General features: G+C 42.9%; 2 protein-coding genes across 2 annotated transcripts in view; both read left to right on the plus strand.

Annotated features, from left to right (window-relative positions):
• Positions 1-3,946, plus strand: part of grid2 (glutamate receptor, ionotropic, delta 2) — a 427,408-nt gene extending 423,462 nt beyond the window's left edge. Inside the window, exon 16 of the mRNA XM_029511194.1 lies at positions 3,363-3,946. Within this exon, the coding sequence (XP_029367054.1) occupies positions 3,363-3,827 (465 nt within the window). The 3' untranslated portion in view covers positions 3,828-3,946. The remainder of the gene's footprint in view (positions 1-3,362) is intronic.
• Positions 3,947-10,181: 6,235 nt separating this feature from the next.
• atoh1a (atonal bHLH transcription factor 1a) lies at positions 10,182-12,679 on the plus strand. The gene is made up of 2 exons (XM_029511177.1): positions 10,182-10,622; positions 10,949-12,679. Exons 1-2 carry the CDS (start codon positions 10,349-10,351, stop codon positions 11,779-11,781), a joined length of 1,107 nt encoding a protein of 368 aa, XP_029367037.1. The 5' UTR covers positions 10,182-10,348; the 3' UTR covers positions 11,782-12,679.
• The last annotated feature ends 13,291 nt before the right edge of the window (positions 12,680-25,970 follow it).

Below are 25,970 nucleotides of genomic sequence, written 5' to 3' on the forward strand. Positions count from 1 at the left end.
TACACTGTGTTGAGGGGTGTAGCGGGCGAGGGGGAGAGAGAGGGAGAGAGCAATACAAAATGCCATTTAAACATCTCCCCTTTCCAGGTATATAACGACTGTGTGAATGTCTCTCTGAGGACACAACACAGGACGACCTGCTTAACTCTGTGTGCTGACTGACTGCCATGTTTTTCTTCTCGCTCATCCCCCACCTGTCTGTCTCTCCAAATTACTTCTCTTTCTCCTCCACTTTACCATCCATCTGCCTGATCCCGTCTGTCTCATATCCTTTCTCTGTTTCTACCCGTCTGCCGTTTGTCCGCCTGTTTATCTGTTTGGCTTCCTTTTTCTTTTTTTTTGGGGTGTGTGTGACTCTTCTTATGCAACATGCATGCAAACAAACACACCAACAAATTAATATGAATTACTCCACATCCCTATTTTATCACTCTCGTTCTGTCCCTCCTCTCCTGTCCCTTCACACACACTCATTGACACATCCTATACTCACACCAGACACAGGCAGATGGCTCATCTGCCAGGCAAGCTGCCGATCCGTGCCCTCACAGCCCCAACGAGCACCCTCTTGCCCTGGGTGGTCAGACCCAGAACCAGACGGCCAACACCACCAACACCACTGTCCCCACCGCCACCCATTACCAGCCCCCAGCATGTTGCGACATTCCCTGCGCCCTGATCGTGCAGCACTCCTACGAACCCACCAATCCCTCCGAGATCACCCCCAAAATGAGAATGACCACCTTCACCACCTCACCTCCCACTCCAAGGTTATACATACAATAGAAGATAGAAATAAATCATTGGTTAGTAATGCTTGAAGCGAGATACAATTTGAAATACCATGCTATACAAATCATAATGGAATTAGATAAACAATGAAAGGTTCAAACTCTGGTATTCACAGTATAGCAAAGCTCTGAGCTGGAAACAACGGTACCTCTTTCAAAATAAGTTTGTTTACCTGGCCAGTTGCCAGTTGACAATGTGTGCAGTGTTGCCTTTCTGCCATTGGATGGTGCTGTCTCGCTATCTAGGGACAACAAGAGCGTCATCTTTGACCAGGCAGTCAAAGTTAAATGCTCTTTATCATAATATGTTCAGTTAAAAGCCTGCAATTAAGTATTCATTCTGTGGAACAGATTTTATTACAACTAAAGCCAAGAACCATGTTCAGGTCTAAACTTGATTTTTTTGTCCAAGATAATGCCTTTGCAATACAAAGTAGACTATATATGTATATTTAAAAACCCTTATATTTCTTATTTATGTCAGTATAAGTGATGATCATTCGGGGGGTTCAGTGCTGACTCATGTCTGTGTTACAGTTGGTATTATAATGGAATATAGATACAGTCAGGTCCTACCTCTTTTCCATGAAAACTTTCCAATTTTCCTGAGTGGAGTCACCTTCAAACATTCCAATATAGTTACCCATCAATCTCCTATCACAGACAACAGACTGACCATTTGTGATTCACTCTTCTCTTTCACTGTCCTTAATTTCGTTTGTTACCAACTCTACCCCTTCAATATTTTCTCCTTCAAACTTTTAGTGTGTGTATGATAGTGTCACAACAAACATTAGCACCCCCCCGTCCTCTCCTTCCCCGCACTGTCCCCTCCTTAGATGGAAACCAGGGGGCACCACTGTTGGTCCCCTCTGTCCAAGAGCTACATACAGTAGGGCCAGAGCCCCCTCCAGATCCCCCCAGGCCCAAAGGACACGGTCAGTAAGTCTACTTTTACCCACATTAATGTGACCCCTTTTCTCATCAAACCTTGTTTGCCTTTGTCCAATCAATGGCGCTTGAAACACCAAAGTGTGACCCCTTACGCAATACCCACCACATGCCTACGTCTGAGCCCCTTCAGAATCCTTAAGTCCAACTCCCATGAGTGTGAAGAAGCACAATGTCACATTAGTGGACAATGGAAAAAGTCTCAGTCTCTTCAGTCTCTTCGGAGCGGTTGACCTGAGCCCTCTCACCCTGTATCCTCACCTCATTCATTGCAAACTGAGCTCTCCTCCACACTACCCAGTCCAGTAAACACATGAAACACCTCTCACTGAGTGTTACCATCTTTTAGACCATATGGTTAAGTTATTTCAATGTGAATATAGTCATATCATGTATGCTTTGTAATTTTTATAAGTTTCATTTATTATATTATAGATGAAGTTAAATCTTAAGTAAATGTATATTTGTGTATAGGTTGATTTGTTTAGATTATTAAGACTGTTAAAAATTATTTGATTGAAGCTAATGCATCTGTTTTATATGATGCAGTTGATAATAAGCCAAACCATCGGCACTGATGAAATGTATGTGGCCTGGAAAAGATTCACTTGAAAATGAGATGTAAATCTCAATGTGAGTTTTATGGCATGATGGCCAGAATGTTATACATGTGACAAGAATCAAATAATAAATACAAAAGATAAGATATTTGCACTGCCTTCCATTAAAGAAGTTATATTTGTAGTTACATATTAGTAAATGTATGGTAATGCTTGCTTAACGTTAGGCCTAGCCCCCTGGAATGCAGAGCACACAGCATGATGTGTGTATTCCAGATTATCTGCTCCCCTTTAAGAACGTGTAGAAGTGTGTTTATGTTTCTCTCTTTCAATATCCTGACCACAGCTCAGAGTGTGCTTCTCTATCCTTCCCTTCATCTTTCCCCTCCTCTCTTTTCACTTCCCCTGCTACCTCCCACATCCATGTTCACTTTCTGTCAAACATCTATATAATGTTTTTATTTTGTGACACCCTAACCCTAATTCTCACAATTACTCCTATCTTTTACTGTGACAAAACTTTTTTTGGCCCAATGCATGCCTTCCTTCTCTTAACATGCCTTCACATGAATTGTTCAACAATGTCCTCCTGCTTTTGCTATCATTCTCACTTTCCATTTATAATGGTTGGATCAATGTCATCCTGTGGATACAAACATAATCATCTTTATAAAAAAAATCATCTCTGCACATACTCTGCTGTTTCCTTCATTGTTCTGTCCATTCTCTAACTGCTTTATTATCACATCTTTCTCTCCTTTCCGATCTTTATTAAAATTCATCCCTTCTGTCTTCTTTCTCACCATCTAAATCCTTCAATCTTGTTATCCCTTATTTTATCCTATTGGTTCCCTTGTATTTTTTTTCTTGCCCTTGCCCTGGTTTCCTATTCTTGATGGTCCTGGATTCTTCTCTCATCTTTTTCCATCCTTTCTTTTCAATATCATTCGTCCCACCTCATATTCGCTCCAATTTCCATCCCTTCTCATTAACCTCTCTTTCCTTCTGTCATTTACCATCACTGCTTCCTCGTCTCCTTCCTGCCCCACCCCACCTGCAGGACGATAAGGAGATCGACCTGGAACACCTACACCGCCGGGTTAACAGCTTGTGCACCGAGGATGAGAGCCCCCACAAGCAGTTCTCCACCTCTTCCGTCGATCTAACACCTCTGGACATGGATGCGCTGCCTGCTGCACGCCAGGCACTCGAGCAAATCAGTGATTTCCGCAACACCCATATCACCACCACCACCTTTATTCCTGAGCAGATCCAGACCCTCAGCCGGAGCCTCTCTGCCAAAGCCGCCGCTGGATTTTCCGCTGGTTTCGGTAGCGGTGGCGGTGGCGGGGGCGGTCTCCAGGACCACCGGACTGGCGGGGTAGGCCCTTTCAGGCAGAGGGCCCCCAACGGTGGCTTTTTCCGCAGCCCGATTAAAACAATGTCCTCTATTCCTTACCAGCCCACAGGTCCAGGACCCAACTTTGGATATGGCAACGACCCAGACAGGGGCACCTCCATATGAGGAGTTGCTAAGGATACAGTTGGTTCAGGGGGAAGAGATGGAGAAGGAGCAGACACATGAGGCGAGATGGTTAGTCAGTCATGGGGTGGTAGAACAAATACATTACTGCTCAGTTGAAAGGTCAGACGATAGACATCTGTGTACATAGGAATCTCTCTGTTTTATATGTGGGGAAGATGAAGGAGGTGGAGGGATGTCCTTATCCTCCTGCAAACCATGCGGGTGAGGTGCAAGAAAGGTAGTGGGAGGGTCTCGGAGGGGGTCTTGAATCTTTGCTTTGTTGTTGTCGTTCTTGTGATTGTTTGGGGGATTATTTTGGGGATATGTGTGAAAGGGGATCTTTTTTATTGTTTCTGTTTTATGACGTGTGGACTGCCTCACATAATGGAGATTTGCTGAAACAACCGGACTTGTTATTGTCTGAACCCCACCTCAGAGGGTTTAGTTTATATGACTCAAACCACAGGAAATATTTCTACATTCTTGTGAGCTCCAGGGCTGCTGTTTGTGGATAAAGGTTGTACCTTTAGCCAAGAGATGACAACTAATGAGCACTTATGGGGAAGAAGCTATTTTATGGAAACATATATAACCCATAGTTTTGTTTGTAGACCTGAGAATTCATACAGCAGCCCCTTGAAGTTTTGAAGGCCCCATCTTACTGAACATTAGAAGATTCCACTTCTCGAGGTTTACTCTGCCTTTTCACTATGTGGGAGTCCATGCTCAGTTTTCTCTTCTTCTCTGGTGTGGTTTCATCATTACCTGGGGTTCTAAATGTGTAATCATCTTCAAGATGATGTCCACACAGTGGCCTGACTAGACCTAAGACTTGACACCTGAACGCACGCTGACACCTTGATGGTGCACTGGTCTGAAAACTGTTGAAATGCCATGACAGCGCAACAGTATGACACTGTATAATCACCAGTCTGGTGCATCGATCTTAAACTACTTCTGCCATTTTGGTGCATCAGCCTGGAACTGTTCTCACCATTTTGATGCACATTAAAGACTCTTTATCAGCATCACTGCACTGTACCAGTGCCCACAGACCTGTAAGTGATTGTATGTAGAGCTGACATTTTCTTTTCTCACCTGTATTGTGTGCTTTTCAAGTCAAGGTGAGATCCTCTAATCAGACTCTGAGGGATGGTAAAAGGGACGATACAAAAAAAAAAAAAAACTTAAAAAGAAAAAAACATAAAAGACAAGCTGAAAGACTTCTAAAAGCTTATGCTTATTATATGTCTTTTATTGAATTTTGTTTTTGAAAATAAAATAGATTTTAATGCGTGGAATGTGTTTTGGTCAGGAAGTATAAAAAATAACATTGTTCTGAGCTGTCTACTTGTTTTTTCCCTCAGCAAACTTTGAAAAACTGCTAAATGAGTGCTGTAGTCTCTGGTTTTTTACATCATTGTCATTCAAATTTTTTTCTTTTTTTTTTTCTCTCTCTCTGTTTTGCTTAATTTGACTGCTGCCAAGACCTGGGTGTTTTAAAAGATAAAAGCTCCTTCTGTAAGGTCATGTCATGTTTGAATTCATTAATCACTTATCAGGTGCAAGTGTTGAAATGGAGTGGATTTTCTTTTGAGGAGAAGCCATTGCAACAGCATCTTCAGTACAGGCCTTATGTCCACTAAAGAGTTGTACCCTTCCAAATTCCAGTCAAACCCAAAATATCAATGTGTACTGGAAACATTGAAGAGCAGCAAATCACTGGCTGAGCTTAAGAGCATAAAGAGTCGACCATCAGAACCCAGTGGCTGCATTTAATGAGATGGGTCCCAAATAAACTCTTATTTCATATCAGTAATGTTAAGGGTACTGTTTATATAAATTGTTTTTTTAAGTGCCAATTAAATAAAATGAGATCATTAAGGTGCATTTTGGGACGGGGGAGGAGAAAGGGACATTAGAACGTTAAAGGATATTTTGTTGATTAGGGGCTGGGGTGGTAAAATGGAACCAAACCTTTTTCACTAACACTGTATTAATAATTGATAATGTTAGTTGTTTAGAACAAGTTTTCAGTTTGTTATCTTTAAGAACTAAAATCGCAAAATGTTGTGCATAGAAAACTCAGTCAAGCCACAGTGTTTTGAGGCAAGCATTCTTAGGTATTCTTTTCGTATATTAGGCTACAGTATGGCTATGAATGACAAATAGGACACAGACATTTAAAAGTTTTATTTAGTATAAATGAAAGAGACATTATAAAAATGTATATTTTACATGTTGATGCTATTTTTCTTTAACAAAAAGAGAAGCGTATATCATGATTAGCTTTAGTGCTGAGTGTAGCAGTCACATTACTGCGTTTGGTTTTCCCTTGTCCTGCCCCTGGTCGACATAAACACACTCTTCGCTTTTCTTATGTCATTCTGAGTTCATTCTATTATTTGCTGGCTAAATAACAAAAAGTGGCAAGTTGATTAAAAAGAAAGCATGCACAAACTTGCTGTTGCGCTATCTGTTCACATTTTTAATTTCATACATAGAACTACAGGATTTACTTGATAATTTTAAAAAAATTTATGATGTACAGTATTTAATATAGGCCTATTTTGTTGTATGTGTTGCATATTATTCAAAAACTGAACAAACTTGGGCCTCTGTTACAAGTGGCAAAGCTTTCTGTGTATAATTTGTCTAATAAACAGGTTTTCTACAGTGGGATCGCATTTGTTGTGTTTGCTAATCTAGACAACTGTCGGAGGCGTGTCCACCGGTGAGTTTGGTGTGGCCGTTACTGCCCACCGAGAAAAATCATCTGCCCATCCAATGACATCTCTTGGGGGGAAGAAAATCACTGTTTGTTCTTAGTCGTTTGGTTGTTTTCATTTGGCCATTTTGAATGTGTTGGTATTCTTAGTTCGAGCTCCTCCTTTACATTATTTACATAATACAACTTTACATTATTATTCTTTGTTATTTAGGCTCCCTCTTCTGACTTGCTGAATGTTAATAAAATCACAGCAACATCACATAAAAGGGAAGTTTATCCTTGTGATGCTGAACATCTGCACATTGAAAGAAAAAGGCATGTCACTGACATCTCAGAGAGATTAAATTTCACACTGACAATTCTGCATAATAAGTGTCACTGTCTGCTCTTTTTAGTGGAAAGAGACTTGATCATCAACTAATCAAAATACCTCATCTGCACACTTAACATCTTCCAACAAGATTACCAAACTTCCATCTCTTCAGTGTTCACAAGATTTGAACAAGTCACATCTTGCTGGTAAGTTGATCCAGGCAAATGTAAGTAATTGTGCAATTGCATCTATTAAACAACAAACAACAGCTAATGTTAAAGAATGACCTAAGGAAACAGTAATGAGCATTTGGAGATTTGATGTAAGAGCCACTTGATCCAGAAGTAAAATTGACTGGTGTCAACAGGGTGTCATTTAACTTCTTGATCAAAATGGATTTTATTTTTGTAGATTAAAATCGGACACCTTCCAGATTCAAGGAGGACAATTTGGTGATAAAATAGATAAGTTTAAATAGGTTTGGGTGATATGAGATGAATGTGTGGGACTGATTTTAAGTTCAAGCATGAGTTGAGCTTTTGTGCCCACTTCAAAGGCCTGTATGCTGCTGTTAACAGTTGGATAGACACTGCAGAAGAAAACTGCTGCCGAGTTCAATGGAACACAACGTTGTAATGGCCTTTTTAACCAGAAGGGGGCACTGTGTAGCTCGCCAAAGTGTCATCAGATTTCCATGTCTCTGTCAGAGTTAACTAAGTCTGTAGGCTACTTAATGATAGCCAGGTATTCTCAGCACTGTTCGCATTAAATGTAGAAACTCAGTTTCTCTGATGTTGATGGTTCTCTGAATTCAGCTGTGCCAAAGCGGGCAGAAATCAACTTAACATGAAGCATCACATTGACTTATTTCACAAGTTAGAGGAGAAATCAGAGTCAGCATCTTATTGTATTCTCAATTATTATAATTTCATGAAGGCTTGGCCCCATGGAGGGCAATACCACACCACCACCTGAAGGTAGTCATTGTGCTCATCTTTCAGTTGTCTGGAGGTCTATCTTCCATTGATTTTACCTTCCTGGGAGAGAGCAGAGGTTCAGGCACAAAAATAGGATTTCTCATAGTTTAACTAGAGATGCAGCGGAACAATGAGCAAATCGGTTAAAGCTCCAACAATTTTAGAAGCCAATTGTACTTAATTAGTATTAATCTTGATTTGTCTATAGCATTATTTCATATCTGAACGGATAGCATATAGCCACTGTCTCACTCTGATCAATATGTTGAATGTGTGAAATGTTGATATTCAAAGTGGCATAACTAAAGAAGTGAAAACGAAGAGTGGACTTTCTAACATTATGCTGTAATAATGATCGCAACTGAAGTGCATTACGCTTTTCCAAGTGTTAGTTCGGTGAGCTGTCAGAGGTTTGGAGACGGTAAAGTTTTCTGTGAAGTTTCAGGTCAGATTTGTATTTTGAGCGCAGATCTGGCTTTAGCGGCTGTTTGGCGGGGAAATCCCTGTCCGGCTCCCCTCACTCCAGTCTCGTGCCCGTCGCGCCTCTGTCTCCCAGGAGATGGGAATGAGAAGCGGCAGCACGCAGACTCCTCTCGCGCATTGGAATTGGAGCCCCCCCGCCCCCCCTCCATGGAGGAGCCCCCCAGGCGTGACCAATGGAACATAGAGTCTCCATTGTGACCGCGACACTTTAATAATCGCCGGCTACAATATCCAACCTGTCGGTAGCTTCAGGAGCCCGGGCCGGCCCGTTGGATGGGGGGCTTGTAGGTGGGTAAAGGGGGCGAACGCTCGGCGCCAGACCTCTAGCCCGCAAGACGTCCCCAAGATGAATACATGAATAAAAATAGAAAAGAATGATGTCGGGTTATCTCTGAAATTATGGGATTTCTTGACCCATGCAGGGTTTCAGGTCCAAACTCATAGGCTATTTCTTCATTTATGTTTGGGGGGGGGGGGGGGGGGGGGTCTATTAGAGAGGCCGACAGGAAACGGGGAAAGCCATGCAGCAAAGGTTCCTATCCAGACTCAAACTCATTTACACTAACCAGCCGTCCACCAGAGCCAGATTCACTTATATTTCTGAGTGTTTATTTACCCTTCATCGCCACGGCCTACCTGTAATGTAGCTGGCGAAAGGCTGGGCAGATGAATGGTCTGTAACAGGTAGGCCTGCTGCTTTGTGCCTCATACATCGGATTGCTGTATTTAACATGCAACTGGAGCTGTTACCCCGTCTTCCGGGGCAATTTCCATCCCCGCAATGACCTCATTGTTCATTTACCAGTTTAGACCTAAAGTTTGCATCTCGGTAAGCATTGATCCTGTCTGCGGAGGATTTTCTCAATAGCTTTAATTTATGCAACGTTTATTTTCTTAGCTGTGCTCTGTTTTATTACTTAAAATATCCAATAGTCTGATGATTGAATTGACAAATGGCAGTGTGTGTGTGTACTTTCTCCTCACAGCTAGTCCAGTTGCGCCCCACACACGCTCTTGTCAGTACGGAAAAAGTGTTGAGCTGCAGACCCCTGCTCATGTTTCCGTTCCCTGTGAAGGCCTTTTTTACTAACAGGGCGTTCCGAGACCTGGATCAAAAGGATTTAGAGGCGCTACAAAAGAAAAATGGGAACTGGAGATAATGTTAGAATGAATGAATTGACAATAAGCGCGCGAGCTCCAGGAGCAGCAAAGATTTTTTTATTTTCTTTTTCTTTTCTTTTTTTTTTATAGGGCTAAGTTCAAAAATACACTTTTTTTAGACACCCTTTTAAATCGTAAAACTTCTTCAACTCTTTTTGTTTTATTTTTTATTTTATTTTATTTTATTTTATTCATTTATTTGTTGTTTTTTGTTTGTTTGTTGTCCTGATTGCCTACAATGAAATAGAAAACTACCATTTAAGGTAATTTATTGTTTCTTTCTAGTGACTAAAATAGACACACGTGATGGCAGTTTTTCAGGTACTACAGGAAAACGCTGTAGTTGGGTTGCTTGTGTGAAGTTTGGACAGGAGGCTGGTAAACTCTTCGTCCTCGCAGCCTCCTGTCCTCCTCCTCCTTCCTCGGACTGACTGCTGGTGCAGACACACGGTCACGTTGGACTTGTGTCCCAGCTGCGCACGTCTCGCGCCGTTCGCGCTCCTCACCCTGAAACCGTCGCGTCCCCTGGTGCACGTGCGTCCTGTGGGAGGTTCCCCTTACCTCCCTCGCGTTAAACACTCCTTAATTCGTTACGTTATCATAAACACTTCGGCTTCTGGGGGCCATAATACCTCTCCCGGGCTTTACCGAGGCTTCTCATTGGACGTCAACACGCGACCAGCGCGAGGAGGGGGGCTCCCAGGCGCGTGCCGCTTTTTAAACCGACGCCGCGCCTTGAGACACCAGAGAAGGAGTCCCGCACGCGACCGTTATATCCACCCAGTGCGTTCTCCGGTTATTTATTTCTAATACGGCCGGACGCTGTGACTTCTCGACCTCTTGGCGTTTGGGAAACATGGAGGTCCTGAGTGTGGACGACTGGAGCAAAGGCGCACTGGAGGCGGTGGCGCTCCTGGGCTCGCGGCAGCAGCCGCCGAGAGAGGCTGAGAGAGGAGGGAAGCAGCAGCTCGAGGAGTCCCGCTACGAGGCCGGACTGACGCTCGTGGACAGCGGCAGTGACCCACGCGCCTGGCTGGCTTCAGTGCAGCCTCCTGCCACCTGCGCGGCACACGCCACTTCCCCCGAATACCTGCAGCACTCACCCTGCCCGAGCACCGGCTCCTACAACGGTGAGGAAGGCTGCTTTTTAGAGCAATGCCACCAATGAGATTTAATAGATAACAGACAGCCGGTGTTTGGAAGAGATTAGCTGATTGACTATAAAATAACAAAGAGAAGCACTTTCTTCTTCTTCTTCTTCTTCTTCTTCTTCTTCTTCTATTTTACAGAGGAGAAAAGTTTTGTAGTCGACAGTTAAAACATCGTTATTCTTTTGATTATTGACTAAAACTATCATAAGAGTATATATTCACTGTAGCTTGTTGTCAAACAAAACCAATTCATAGTTTAATTAGTCTGGGTTTTTTTATTATTATTATTATTATAAATTTTTCAGAGAGTGGCTCCCCGGGGTCAGCGGGCCATCCCAGCCCTCCCAGCTACAGAAAGTCTGCCAAGAGCCCCTCCTCTTCTTCTTCTTCGCTCAAAGTCAGGGATCTGTGCCGTCTGAGAGGCACGTTCACGGGCCACGAGGAGGATGAGTCCGCCAGACAGAGAGCTCCGTCCAGCAAACCTAGCAGCGGGGTCCAGAGACAGAGGCGCGTGGCCGCCAACGCGCGCGAGAGGAGGCGGATGCACGGGCTGAATCACGCTTTTGACGAGCTGCGCAGCGTCATCCCGGCGTTTGACAACGACAAGAAACTGTCCAAATATGAAACTTTGCAGATGGCGCAGATTTACATCAACGCACTGGCCGACCTGCTCCAAGCTCCGGCCTCGTCCAACAGCAGCGACGCTGACAAGACGCACAGCAACAACAACTCGCCAAAGTGTGACATTATGCTTTCTCCGGCCGGAGGCTTTGACGGAGCCAAAGACAGAGCTTCCCCTTCTCCGGCCACCTGCAGGACGGCGGCGGCTTCGCCCCTGTCGGCCGGCGGCTTACCTGTCCACATCGGAGGTGCGCCTTTCCACTCATCCTTCGACGACGGTTCGTTTTCCGCCATGGTGGAAGGGACGATGTGCACGCCTTCTCCTTCATCCTCTACCCGGCCAGGCGGTTCGCTGGTCCCGACCGCAGGCGGAAGAAAAGGCTCTCCCCGGAGCGACGGAGAGTTTTCCCCGCACTCCCATTTCAGTGACTCCGATGAAATAGCGATGGAGCTCCACTCAAGCGAAGAAGATGACCTTTCCGAACTCAAGCTATCCGGCCGTCACCCTTCTTTCTGAATTAATATAGATAAAACTTCTACCTAGCTATAATAAAGGTTCAATGCAACCACCACCAAAACACCGTCAGTCCGTGTCAATCATAGCTACCTGTTTATCTGCTGTAACAAAAATGCATTTTTTGAGAGGATAGAAAATGTAGCTTCTTAAAAAAGTCATGTTCAATTTTCAATAATATCCTAATTCTATTTTAACAACGTGTTGCATAGTTTAAAGATTATTTTTATGTGATTATAGCCCTAATTCGGTTATGCCAATAGATGTATATCCTATAATTTCCAGTTTCCATGGAGACGTGGCTGGAAGACCCCTCTGCCATGTCGCGCGCAGCACTGCCATGGGTATTTCCCACGTCACTCCGACCAAAAAGCTGTCTTCCACAAAATCATACCTTTATGCATAATTGTTTATATTTGATAATGTAAGAAACTTTTTTCTAGCTACAAAAAGAGTTTTGTTGTGATTAATGTTTTTATTTGTTAATTTGTATAATGTATTTTGTTTTGCAACTTCAAAAGTTCATGATGTGCACTTTAAAAACTCTACGAGCCAGAGGCTTGAGAAATCGGTTTTTTGTTTGTTTTTGTTTTTTTTTTCAAACCATAAACAATATCGTTTTGATTTGTCTGATAGTGTAATAGCCCACTGCCAATTCCATACAAATAGCCTATTTAACGTAGCCATCATTGCTGCCTTCTTTTGTATTTTCTTTTGTATCTTCAGGTGAGCTTGTGTGTCTTTTGCTTTCACTGGATGAAGATTAATTGACATGTATTTATTGCTATGTTTCATTTGATTTGGTTTTTATAACTCCTTAGTCGAATTTGCTGAAACAAGCTAAAATTTTGCCATTTATTGTTACATTGATTTGATGTTGGGAATAAAAAACAAAACGAAAATGTCACCTTAACGTCTTTGTTGTTTTCATCCTTCCTTAAAAATCCAAATTAAAAATTGACTGCATTTTGTGCATATGCCCAAGATACAGATTTTTTTTTTATTTTATTACAAAAACATAAATCGTTATCGTTTAAAGAGAGGTCCATAGGTTAAAATCGTTGGAAAGCTTTTTGCACAACCAGGCCTATCGGCAAATTTGCATAAGAACGCCAAAACGAAGAATGAGAATAACCTATGCGTTTTCAGCAGCCTGCGTGTTGTAGGATTTAAATATCAGTACAAAGGTAATCAAAATGTTATATTAAACTTCTTTATTTTTATAGTAAGCCTAAATTAATTACAAATGGTGATTTTTCATTTGAACTGGTGTAACCGTCATATAAACCTCCCCCCGTCGCAGCCAATGAACAGGGCCCGAAGTAGCCCGATAAAGTCACGGACGTTTACGTTTTGACCAGCAAATTGTGGAGAAAAATATTTGTAGCCTACTTAAAACTGCAATTTCCATTTGACTAAAGAGACTTTCGACACTTGATCTCTTCTTATGTAATTTATTAAAGTGTGAATTGAACCCAGTCCAGCACGCGCTCGCTCGCCATATGCTGCAGGTGCACGCGCCTCGACCTCAAGTCAAGACTGCGACTTTTCCGCAGATTTTCTGCATTAAAGCTGCATCAAACTTTTCCTCACGCTACGTGAAAGTTAGGGTTAGTTTTGTTTTTCTGCAGTCGTTGAACTGTTGCCAGGTCGTCCATTTGGTGAATACCAGATTTGGTAATAGGGAGTGTGCATTAATTTCAGGCCATTGTTGGCAGGCTCGTGGGCCGAGGTGTTGGATGGCCTCAATGAAGCACGCGCTGTCAGCTGGTGAGCGCTCGCGGGTCCCCACCGTGTCCCCGAGGACCGGACCCGAGAGGGAACACACTTTCTGAACACAAGAAAGATCTACACACACACACACTCGCACACACACCTCCCTCATCTCAACTTTCTTTGTCTTTTTATCCATCAGCTCAAACAAACGCGCACGTGGGCGCTCGCGCTCGCGATCACTGGCTCTGGCAGCCTGTCCTGCGTGATTCGGGATCAACTCGTGTTTTTCTTTCTACTAGCTACCTATTTGTGACTCATCCACTGTTTTCGATAAGACTGCTGCTAACAAAACAAAAAGGAAAATACTGAGGAATTATTTATGAAACTATCTGATTCACCTGTTCCCCCACCCACCGCCGTCAGCCAATCAGAATCCGTGTCCCTCCGCTCGCCGAATAAAGGCCAATATAATGATGTCGTGTTGAATTATTAACAGAAGTTATGCAGGTGGAACCGTATCTGAGTATGATCAGACAGCCATCTGCAGCGAGTTCGTGTTGCGGTGAAATGTGATCAAGTTTCCGTAAACATATGACAAGGATGCTGCAAAAATACAACAACAAAATGACACTTTTTGTGGGAAAACAAAAGTCCAAAGAATAACTGAAACGTTCCTTAATCCCCCCTCTCACTGGCTGAAACGAGGAACGGAATTAAAAGTCATCTTTACGCATTCTCTGCAACACGATGGTTGCCGTTTTGTGGGCGTTGTGGGTCTTCAAATGTGTTTCTCTTCATTTTTCGTGTATCATTAACCACCTACATAAATAGTGAGGAAATCCAAAACAGCGTCTGAACTTTACAACTGGTTTGCATAATGTTTTTGACAATAATACCGCATTCTTATCTTCATCTCATCCAGAGTTTCTGCCTGGTCATTTTGGAAGTAGCTTCAGATAAGATCGTACCGTCTTCAGATAGCGGAGCTAAATGAATGCTCCTCTGAAATAATAGACGAGAATGATCGACACTAAAAGGCTTTACTTCGTGTGCTAATGGTGGTCCTATAGAAAGTGGGAGGTAAAAACAGGCCGTCTTCAACAGGTGGGATGCTGCACAGGTTGAGGTTTCATTCACATTAATTATTTACGCACAGACGTTACGAAAAATAACAACAGTGGCGGAGTTGGAGAGAACCTGAGAAGCACTGACGCGTGTGGATGCTGCTGTGATAAAATAAGTCAATGAAAAGGAAAACTTCTGTCATCATCTAGAGTTTAACCTGCCCACGGCTACTTTTTCTAAGCAGTGTTGTCTAACACACTTCATGGACATGGACTAAATTCTTGCTGATTTCGTTTTTTGTTTTTTTTTGTGAAGTTAAGTCCATTAGGCAGAATATAAGAAAAACTATGAGACAGTAAACTGCAGTGACACCATGTTCATTGTAAGCCTGGCAATAACTATGTAAAGGAGGGCAGCACTATAAGTCCATATAGGTATTATCATGCTAAATGAAAAATTAGTGCTGAAATTAATAATAAAAAAGTCATAAAAATCCAATGAAAGCAGGGGTTGATCTGGAATCTTTTGCCAAGAATTTAATTAGAGGAAAAACTAGTTTTAGCCTCTTAGTAATGCTCGTTTCAGTCAATATTCAGAATACATGCATTCCACAGGTTCCTTTTTTTATGAAAAGAAAGGAGCTTGCATTTTGTATGAGATATGGGGAGCTGAGCTGTTTGCTGTCCAAAAAGCCACAGGTCTCTCTGGGGACCCAGAACAAAAGGCAGAACTGGGCCATAGTCTCCATCTGCTGTCTCAGAGAGAGAGGGAGACAGGGAGAGCATGGCAAGTGAGGACACCATGGGCAGATAGAAACAGTAGTAGGTGAGAGGGAGGGAAGAGGGGACATGGTGGGTAGTTACTGAGACTGAGAGCAAGTAACAGACAGAGATAAAGAAAGAGACAAACAAACACAAGCATCCTTTTGTATAACATTAGCCCTAAATTATCGTGAAGCCTTCACCTCTCATTAGTCACCACAGCCCATTAATTTTTACTGCAGAGGACCGTAACCTACAGCGATCACACAAATACACACAATGCAGCTGTGACACAATGATCACCTGTTGCAGTGTATGCTCTACCTTCAGTATAAATTTTTAAAGAGTTTCATTGGTATGGGTTTGACACGCAGTCACTCAATTTGTGGTATTCACATTGGATAAGCACTGAAATGGCTATATATATATATTTATATATAAGGACATGTCACAAAATGAAATTGTGAAGACAAAATTGAGAAGGCCAACACACACAGGTCAAACCTGTAGTAACAGTCCATTTCTAGAAGCTTCTTCACTATTGCATTTGCATTTATATCATACATATTTTGTCTTTTATTAGAGTTGCCCTGAAAAAGTATTGAACTCTAACACTTTATCGACATTCAGCATAGGTGAAGGAAAAAAAAGTTTACAATAACACATTAGGACCAACACAGCTGTCTAATTGTTCATGACCTTTCTGCAGCACAAAGTTTGGATATATGACAGTAAATCCTTAGCAGAATAAGATCCAATTGAAGAAATGGAGAGAACAATTCTATTCATGTCATGTAAAGTAATATGAACTGTGTGGCAGTTATTGAGGCAAACCTTTTGCAGCATTTATTTTGAAGGTTTCAAAGAGTTGAGCCGTTTACAACTTCCAAAGAGAAGATGTTAAACTATTTTGACAAAACACATCCTGTGGTCTGTATGATGACAGGCGGCCCGTCCCTTAAAGTCCTAAATGACCCCCTGCATATACACATGCTGGCCGAGTCACACACAGCAAATACACACTGACACAAGGAAGAAGATAATTTATCTCTGTGGTTCTCTCCATGAAAGACATCTGTGGGTGAAGCGGGGTCTCTCAGGGCTTTGTTCTGGGGAGGGTTCAGTTCTTTGTGTCCGCCACCTTCAAAGCGAATGTACATGAACACGAACATGAGGCTTCTTGGGTAACCAGGCCATTCAGGAGCAGCACAATGGTCCTACCAATTATCCACAGTAGTCAATTCTCCTGCGGAATCAGTTACATGGCGCCGTGTATGTGTGTGAGTGTGTTTGGGAGATTTGCATGTTTGAGGATGTAAAAGTTTGATGTGTATGTTTGTATCTTTCTTTGAATTATGTCTTTGCGTGTATTTTATTCTGTGTGTCTGTGTGCGTGTGTGTGTGTGTGCGCCATCTGCATGATGTCCTAAATCACTTCCTAAAAGTCAAATGTATAATTTTTTATGATTTCCTTTTGTAATGTCACATTATCCTGCAACTCCAAAATGATCTCTTATCTTTAAATCATATTATCTTGTTGCACGTCTCATTGTGAGTTACTTTTATTAAAAAAACATTTAATTTATTTTGCATAAAAATTTAATGCAATCTCCACTGAACTGTGTGCACCTGCTGCATGTGTCTGTGTGTGTGCATGTGTAGTGTAGTTATACTCCCCAATAGGAAACACCTCAACTGCAAGGCTATTTACTCCTTTGACACAGTATGACAGCAGGGTTAGGTTACAGAGAGCGTGCAGCCTGCCCTCCTCCGCTGAGGAGCACACCTTTACTCTGACTGACTGCACACATGAAAAGAAACCTCTGGACACTTCGGAAGTGATTTGGCTGGAGGTGCTTTTCGATCTTTTTCACACCTTAGAACATGAGAGGTGTGTGAGAGGGTAAAAGTGCAGAGAGGTACGTGGCTCTTGTATGTGTCTTCTAACCTGAGCAGCCATTAGTGTGTTTCCAACACCTATACACTCGCAAACTCATTCAACACCGGTCATTTTTCCCAACACGTAACATCCATTGGCCGTCTGCCAGTTTCACGTGTACCGTACAAACACGTACATGTGAGAGCAGAGAGTCGTATCACTGATTGTCACTTGGATGAGTAACCAGGTTCAGGTCCATGAGCTCAGCTCATGAATAACAAACACAGTGTTGCAGCTCAGGACAATACACACAAAAGTGTTGCATTCATTGATAAAAATAATAAGGAAGAATTCTTGTCTTTATTCAGTTTGATCATCATGTATAATCATGCAACCAAAAGAGTTCATAACTGTGGTCACCTGATTATACAGTTTTCTTTCCGTTCCACTGTTCTTTGGCCTGGAGATTGTGGAGCACCGCAGCCATTTTTTTCTTTCAAAAGTTCATGAACACACAGTGATGGCCCAGCACAGGATAAAATGAAGAGTAAGGGAAGAGCTAATTAATGTGAATCCCTAATAACACTGTGAACATGGTGAATTTGACATCTCCATACAAGTGCAAAGATAAGGGGGAAAAAAACAAAATAATTGGAAGTTGTAGTATAGCTAACGATGGTTGTCTCTCCTCTCCTCTCCTCTCATGTCCTTCCCAGGCCCATTGTAGAGTTCCCCCCACAGCTCTCCTTTCAGCTAGCAGCCCTACTCAGGTGAGGGATACAGTATATTGAAGTAGATGTTGCTTGTATTTGATTCCACCTCTTTTCATAATGGCTGAAAGCCTGGCCTCCATGCTGCCCCCCTCCCTCCCTGTCCTGTCCAGTTCCCAGGGGACCCCCACTCTCTCCCGGCTGGCCTGGGTGGAGCAGCCTCTGAGTGGGGCAAGTAGGGAACAGACAAGGATATCACTTACAGCCTTACTCCTGCCCTCAAACAGCACTCGGCGCACAGGCAGCGGCAGTGCACCCCCTCACCTGGCCGGTCCGTCTCTCAGGTGCACATGGACTCATGGTGGGGTCGGTGCATACTCACACATTCAGCTGCACATCTTTCCCTCCATCTTGCCAGTTAGAGATACATGTCCTATAGTTTTCACCCCACTTCTTTCAAACTGTCCATTCAACCAGCGGCCCATGAAGGAGGCAGACCACAATGGAGCTGTGGAAAGCTGTTTCTGTGCACTGAAAAGCATGCAATTGAGATCTGGTGACTAAGAGTGACACAAGAATTTATAAGGACAATGGCACAAGTGCATTTATAGGGACAAAGACTTGATGCAGTAGTCACCACAAGGGTAGAGACACTGGCATGCACCCACACACAGTTGCATAGAGAGCAAACTGGACCTGGACTTTTTGTCCACATACTATGTACTGACACACCTTCAGCCTGCTGAATAAACCAACTGGGCATATCAGATAACATTCCTGTTCAGGGATGCAGCATTAAGCTTGGAGCAACACAAAAGTATGACAAAAAATACAAACTTAAATGATGCATTGAGCAGATTGTAACAGTGTTCTTTTGTATTAAACAATCACTTCAGATCTGGAACCAAATTCAGCTTGTTCACTGGTGACATCCCACCACACACAGTATGTTCACTTAAAGTTGGCATGGACTGTGAGTGCATTACACTCAGCAAAGGCATTTACGCAAAATATGATGGGTCACCGCACCTGGCCCACCTTTACAGGTACCCCGCCCTGCACCATCTGTGAGCCAGCAGCATCACTCTCTCCTTTCCTTCTCCCCTCAAGACAAATTCTGGAGCACTTGCCCCCGTGGCTCCACTGGGAAGAGAGTTGGGTGGATATAACAGGTCTTCAGTTGAGCACCACCTTTCATTGGTGTTTCTTCCATTTAAGCGCACAACACATCGAGATTGTGAACTTCATAGTACATACTGTATAATGTTAGGTCAAATCTTGATTAAATATATCAGTGTTGCTAAGTCTTAAGAGTGATCTCCGTTTGAATTATGCAGGTTTATAAGTAGTACAAATTTTTCTGGGAACCGACTTAAATCTTGCTGTTAATTCATGTCATTAAAAAATAATTTAAACAGTTGTTGATAATATTTCCTGTATTTTGTAGTTTGCCCCATCCTTTTGACACACTTTTTGTTCAACTACTTCAACTATAGTGTTTACCTATCACTCCACTCTCACACCCAGGGGGGTTCCTCTCTGTCCTGAGGGAACTCCCCCCCCCCCAGAGGAGTGGTGCTATCATGTATTTCTTGAGTGGTCTTTTACCACACAGCAATAGCCACAGGGCATATTCAGGACCAACAAGGCCCCTGCTAGATTAAAACAATAGCACACAATTTACGCAACTTCCCACAGCAAAGGAATTGGATTAACATGGATCTTTTCAAATACACAGGAAACATAACAGTGGGCCTGATAATTGGCTTAAAATAGCTCTAATCAAATTGGTTTGTATCATTGACCAGTGTTAAAATGTAATGACATCTTTTTAAAACCTACTAGTCATATCACTAAATCATCATTATTCCCTATGACTATTCATTATTAAGATTTTTTGCTGACATGCTTGACAAGGCCAATTTTTTGAAAGTGAATAGAGATAAATCGTTCAGGAAGCTTGGTTTGAAAACTTCCCTCAGATGGTCTTAGCTCTATTCATTTCTAAGTATATTTGTTGTCTGTTGGTTGGTATGGCCTCAGGGAATCTTTAAGTGTGAAGAACCCTTACTGAGATACAAGATCTCAGCAGGATAACACAGCTAATATAGCCAGACATTTCCTACTGCTGCAATGGTTTGCACGCCTCTCTGCAGGGTAACGCTAACACATGACTGTGAGATCAGGCTCGGATTCCACATGTTGAATTCCTCTTCTTTCTTTCTTTATTATTTTATTTTTGGAATTAATCGTGTTGCAGTGGATGGAAATATAAGAAATTTCCAAGCATACTGACTCTTGTTTGTTTGTAGCCTATTTAGCCGTCCTTATCTTCCTCCTCCTCCCAGATTAGTGGTGCAGTCTCCCCGTTTTCACACCATTAAGGCCAATCCACGTCCTCTTCATTGGGGGGCTCCCGTGGAGATCAGTGACGCCTCACTGACCACATCAATCAATCATTCTCCCTCTGACTACCTCTCTCCTGCTCCCTTTTGTCTCTCTCTGTATGTCTCTGTCTCCATATCTCTCTGTCTCGCCTACACAACTTTAATATGTCTCATCCCTTTTTCCCACACATTACATGGGAACCACTTATCATAAAAACACAGATAAGTGTTGGTGTCAACAGCAGTTCATCAGCAGGGTCATCAGAGAATAGCTGTTGTGGTTTAAAAGATAATCATGGATACGTAACACAATTTTGAAAAAAGGGGGCTGTCATTTTTTTCATCATTCGTCATATTCCACAGAATTCCAGAAAGTTAATTGCAGAAATTGCTAGATTTGTTTGTTTATTTTTTAAATTCCTGATATCTTTGTAAGTGTTTCAGGTAAGTCTTTTTCCACAAGCATTTCAGGATGATGATCGCACGTGTCAATTTAAAGTAGCCATACATCCTGCAGTCTTCCTGCAAAACTCTATACTTGTCTTCATAATGAGGTCAACTATACAAAATCTGTAAAACAAGTACGGCAACAATAGAGATCGGTCTAACTTATACTCCCGTATAGCCGGAGTTTTTGTGCCTTCATTGGCCTCATGGGAGGTCACTTACTGTGACAGAAAATGCCGGCCACATATGTGTGCGCTATGACTTGTTATAATAATATGGGATCTCGCATTTCTCCTATACAATCCTAAACTTGGTTCAGACAAAATCACTATGGGCACTTGCAATCCTCGAATTTGCATGACTGTTTTAGATTGTAGTGGTGATAAAAAAAAAAGGCTCCCAGTCTCCTTCTGCAGCACGGTGGCATAGCGGTTAGTACTGTCGCCCCACAACAAGAAGGTCATGGGTTTGGTCCCCAGTCTGGGGCCTCTCTGTGTGGAGTTTACATGTTCTCTCTGTGCCCGTGTGGGTTTCCTCCCACCATCCAAAGACATCATGTTTGGGTTAACTGGTGACTCTAAATTGTTCGTAGGTCTGAGTGTGAGTGTGAGTGGTTGTTGGTCTCTGTGTGTCTCTGCGTGTTGGCCCGGTGATGGACTGGTGACCTGTCCAGGTTGTACCCCGTCCTCACCCAGAGTGAGCTGGGATTGGCTACCACCCCCCGTGACCTGGAAACAGATGAGCGGTAGATGATGAATGAATGAAAATGTCTCCTCCAAACCTGTCATATTGTCTTTCGTCTGTCTGCCACGCATTGTGCCTTACCTCTTAGTCTGCATGTCTGCCAGCTAGGAAAGGTCAGAAATAAATGGGCTGAGAGAAAACAATGCCCTCCCTAGCTAGGACAGGAGCAGCCAGTGTCCCACAGCCGACGTCCTGCCACCAGCACATGTGATGTGATGTGTGGCCAGCCCTCCCTATTCATCCATTCGTCTTTGCCCCGCTTCCTCGCTGTCCTCTTTGCACTTGTTGCATCTGTTTCTGCTTTTTCCGCCCCTTTCTACTCTTCTCCTTCTTTCATATTTTTTTGTCCTTTCGACCACTTTTTTTTTAATTCCCTGCCAACCTGCTTTCTCTCTCCCTCCCTCCCTCCATCTTGCAGTCTGACCTTCCCTGCTTTCCTTTTCCTCCTCTCCTCTGCTCTCCCCATCAGTCCCCACCAGGAGGAACCTAATAGGAAATCAAAGTTTCTGCTGGAAGAATAGAGTGGGGCTTAGCGTTACCATCCCCTGGGTCCTCCCCGCTGAAAGAGGAGCGCAGAAAAGACTCTATACTGGCACCGTGGAGGGGAAGGTTAATGCAGCAGATAGTCTTTCCCTTGCTCTCTTTCTGTCTCTTTATACAGTCTTTTTAGAGAGACACACACTTTCTCTATCTCTTTTTCTTTTTAGGTCTTTTCTTTTTTTGCTGCTTTTCATTTGCACGCGCGCACACACACACATGCACACACACAATTTTTTTCCATCTCTGACAGCGAATAGCAGAACAGGTGAACTCACCTGCCCCTGGCCGAATGGTATCCAGTGAAATTGGACTTGTGACCAACAGCTGCACTGTCAGTCCTTAGGGATGTGGTGTGTATGGCTGTGGAGTGGATTGTGTGCATGTGTCCGTGCGTGCGTGCACCCTGGCCCAGCATGGCACACACCTCTGCCCCTCAAAGCACTGCCTATGTGTAGCAATTGACTCTATGGCCCCTTTGAGCTCAGGTAGTGCTGCCTTATCAAGCACTTTTACAAAGAGCGTCCCTGCATATCACCACATCTGATATGTTCCATATTAATAAGATGAAGGTTATTTCATATAATTCATTAATCCTCCTGAAGTTTAAAAGAAGTTAACTGGAAAAAAATTCAAACAGTATAACTTGTAAAGTTTTGAAAAGGTTTACTGTGTCCATTTCACACTCCCTTTAGTCTGAAGAATAATATCATCCACCTACAATCCCCCAACCGCACAGGGGGGTGTCTCAACGGCTTGGAGGTGAAAATGCCACTAAACAACCTTATTTCAAATGTAGCCAGGGCCGTTTGTTTGCATGTTTTTCTATTTTTTCGGTCTTGTCTGTTTCTGCTAAAGGGTATTGACTACCCTAAAAATGTTTAAAAAAAAAACAACAAAAAAACAGCTGTGAAATAATTTAGTTGGGTAAAGTTTCTAAAAACCACCAATTTGGAGAATGTTGAATTTGTGGTGTATGTGTTGGGTTGCATGTTCTCCATCTTGGTACTGAGTCACATGCTTATGCATGTAAGGCATCACACACATCAATGGACTGGCAGAAAGTGCCATGCAAATGCTTAGAATTAGTCCAGTATTAGCTGTCAAGCATCAGCCCAGTCTAGGCTGAGCAGTTCAGATCCTGCTGTGTTAAGCTGCTTAAACAATCGGAGGCGCAAAAGACTACTGTGAATGCCTCGAGGCAGAGGGAGTCTAGCCAGTGCTGGAGTAGAGGGCAGAATGAAACAGGGTGGGGCACAGGATTCAGACAGGAGAGGGTAGCAGAAGATTAAACACACATGATTTTGTGAGGACAGACAGAAAGGGAAGCTCGAGGTGATGCTGTAGCAGAATCCAAATTCTCATAAAACAAATTCCAACCCCACAAATATCTACTCTGGTCCTTTCACACATCCCTTCCGCTACCTTTATCCTCTTCCTCTACTCCTCATACCTGTGCACCACCCACCTGCCCTCTGTACTCCCCCACACAAGAGTTAGGATTCTTGGAAGGTGTTGGGTATCTAAAGTGTCACAACTAAACAAAACCATTTGAAAACAAAGTGGGCCGGTGAATGTCCCGGCGCAATCTGACCCCACTCCCTTTGTGGACCAAGAGAAAAACGGCCTCTCAGAATCAAGGGGATGGAGGGCAGGCGGAGGGAGGCACACCATTTCAATCTGCAGGTTACCCCCTATCCACCCACCCGGACCCGCTTTTACCACCCCCTCTCCACCCCACATACATCCACACTTTTAAGTGCACTCTTCAAAGGTGAACACGCTATCTAAAACAGAGCTGCCTGTGTCACAGTACCCCAAAGAACAAGACACTAATTCTCTTTTCCTCTTTGTTATTTCTTTCTTCCTTCAGCCGCTTTGATTGGCTCTTTTCGGACTGCGAATCTCAAACCTTTTTTAATGTCTCAATATCAAAACGCGCAAATTAGAGTGGACTTACTTGAGAAGTGAATAACTTTGCAGGAATTTAGCAGATATGAAATGTGACAGAAAATATCAAAATAATGAGTCAGATAAAAGCCAACAGAGACATTATGAGCAACACGTGCAACACTGCATTCATCATGCATACGTGTTAAGAAATTGAAAGAAAACAGGCCTTGTGCATGTTATTCACTGCAGAGACGCAGGTGCAGGCCTCAAGAAAACAACTTCACCAAAAGAAACAAATTTGCTGTATGCATAAAATTGTTTATTTTCTTTTAAGTTTGTAGTTAAATCATTTTCTTTAATTTTCATACAGAGACACAAAGAGGTATGCAGATCATCAGTTTTGCCTACGGTGCTAATTATGGGAAAGTAATGCCCCCTGTATCCGTGTGTGTGTGTGCGTGTGTCAGTGTAATGAACTGTCTGTCAATCATACTCCAAGTTAATTATTTCGTCACCCTGCTGGGTTGGTGTGTGTCAGGAACTCTGACCCAGAGACCTGGGGTTGGGTCACACGCACACGCACACGCACGCACGCACGCACGCACGCACGCACGCACGCACGCACACACACACACACACACACACACACACACACACACACATACACACACACACACACACACACACACACACACACACACACACACACACACACACACACATACATACAGAGTTTCTTCCCCCCCAGAGAGTGGAGTGGTCCTCCCATGTCCATCAGGGATGGTTCATTGGCCACCTGACTAACCATTTTGCTGACCACAACAGTGTGTGTGTGTGTGTGTGTGTATTTGTTGTTTACTCTTTGATTACAATATCAGTTTGAAGTACAATCTCATCATGAAAAATTACTATTTTCCTCATCTTTTCTCGAGAGATGCTGGTTCCATGTACTGTATGTTGCCATGTATGTATACCACAAGCCATTGTAGTATGCTGATCAAGTGAGCTAATGAGCTTAAATTCAGTTACTGGCTGTCTGCGCATGTGTGTGCAAGTCTGTGTGTGGGGAGGGGTGACAGGCAGGACCCATGGGAGATCAAGTAATTCTGCAGACACCACAATGCGCGCCGCTGGTAGCCCAGCATTACACACTGCCCTGTTTAGTGGCTGGTTAAGTCAGCTCCTGTGTTGGTCTCCTGTCAGTCTAATTGATTGTCTTCAGCAGCTTCAGTGAACTGACACGAAATATTTCTAAATATAGTCACCATCAAATTCAGGGAGGTTTTTCACAGCTTCTTAGCTTTTTTATGTACAAATATGCAAAAGATGTGCATGCGATTTTTTGGTCCTCACAGAATAAATAAATAAAACAGAATAAAACAAGCCTGGATAAATTATTCCCGCGGCCCACAGTCAATTATACTATATCCAGATTTAAAGGACCAGAGCTCAGAACTCACATACCTTTAATTACTACACCAACATGATTATCTCTTATGCCCAACTGGACTCTTTTTCAGTCCTTTAGTATTGAATGTTTATCGCCTTGTTTCCATCCCCACAGTACAGAAGCTGTTTATCTTATCCATCCCAAGCAGAGCCTTTGCCTTTTGAAAAACATTTTAACCCCACTGACTGACATTAGTTATCAAAGCCAAATAATCAGCATCAAACTGCTCAGCTTGAGCAGATCTTACCAGTATGATTCAATAGACACTGCTGCTGTGAATAAACAGTAACAGAAAGCAACTGTTTTAATTTCATCTAAAACAAACCCTTGCTCTTTATTTTGCCACAGGGGAAAAATGAAAGCTTGTACAATAACCAGCACGTACATGTGTCTCACTCTATAAACTCCACCACACACCGTGAGTCAAATTGATGGAGAGTAACCCAAGAATGAAAATTAAAACACTGTCACCTTGTTTTTGTAGATGAAAGATAGCGAGTAAAAGAAAAGTGAGCGGGCACTTATTGGATTAACACCTGACGGAATCTCATCTGTGCAGATTTGCCTCTGTGCTGTAAATGCGATTGTGAGCAATAACATGTC

This window comes from Echeneis naucrates, chromosome 9 (genome assembly GCF_900963305.1).
Source record: "Echeneis naucrates chromosome 9, fEcheNa1.1, whole genome shotgun sequence".
NCBI lineage: Eukaryota > Metazoa > Chordata > Actinopteri > Carangiformes > Echeneidae > Echeneis > Echeneis naucrates.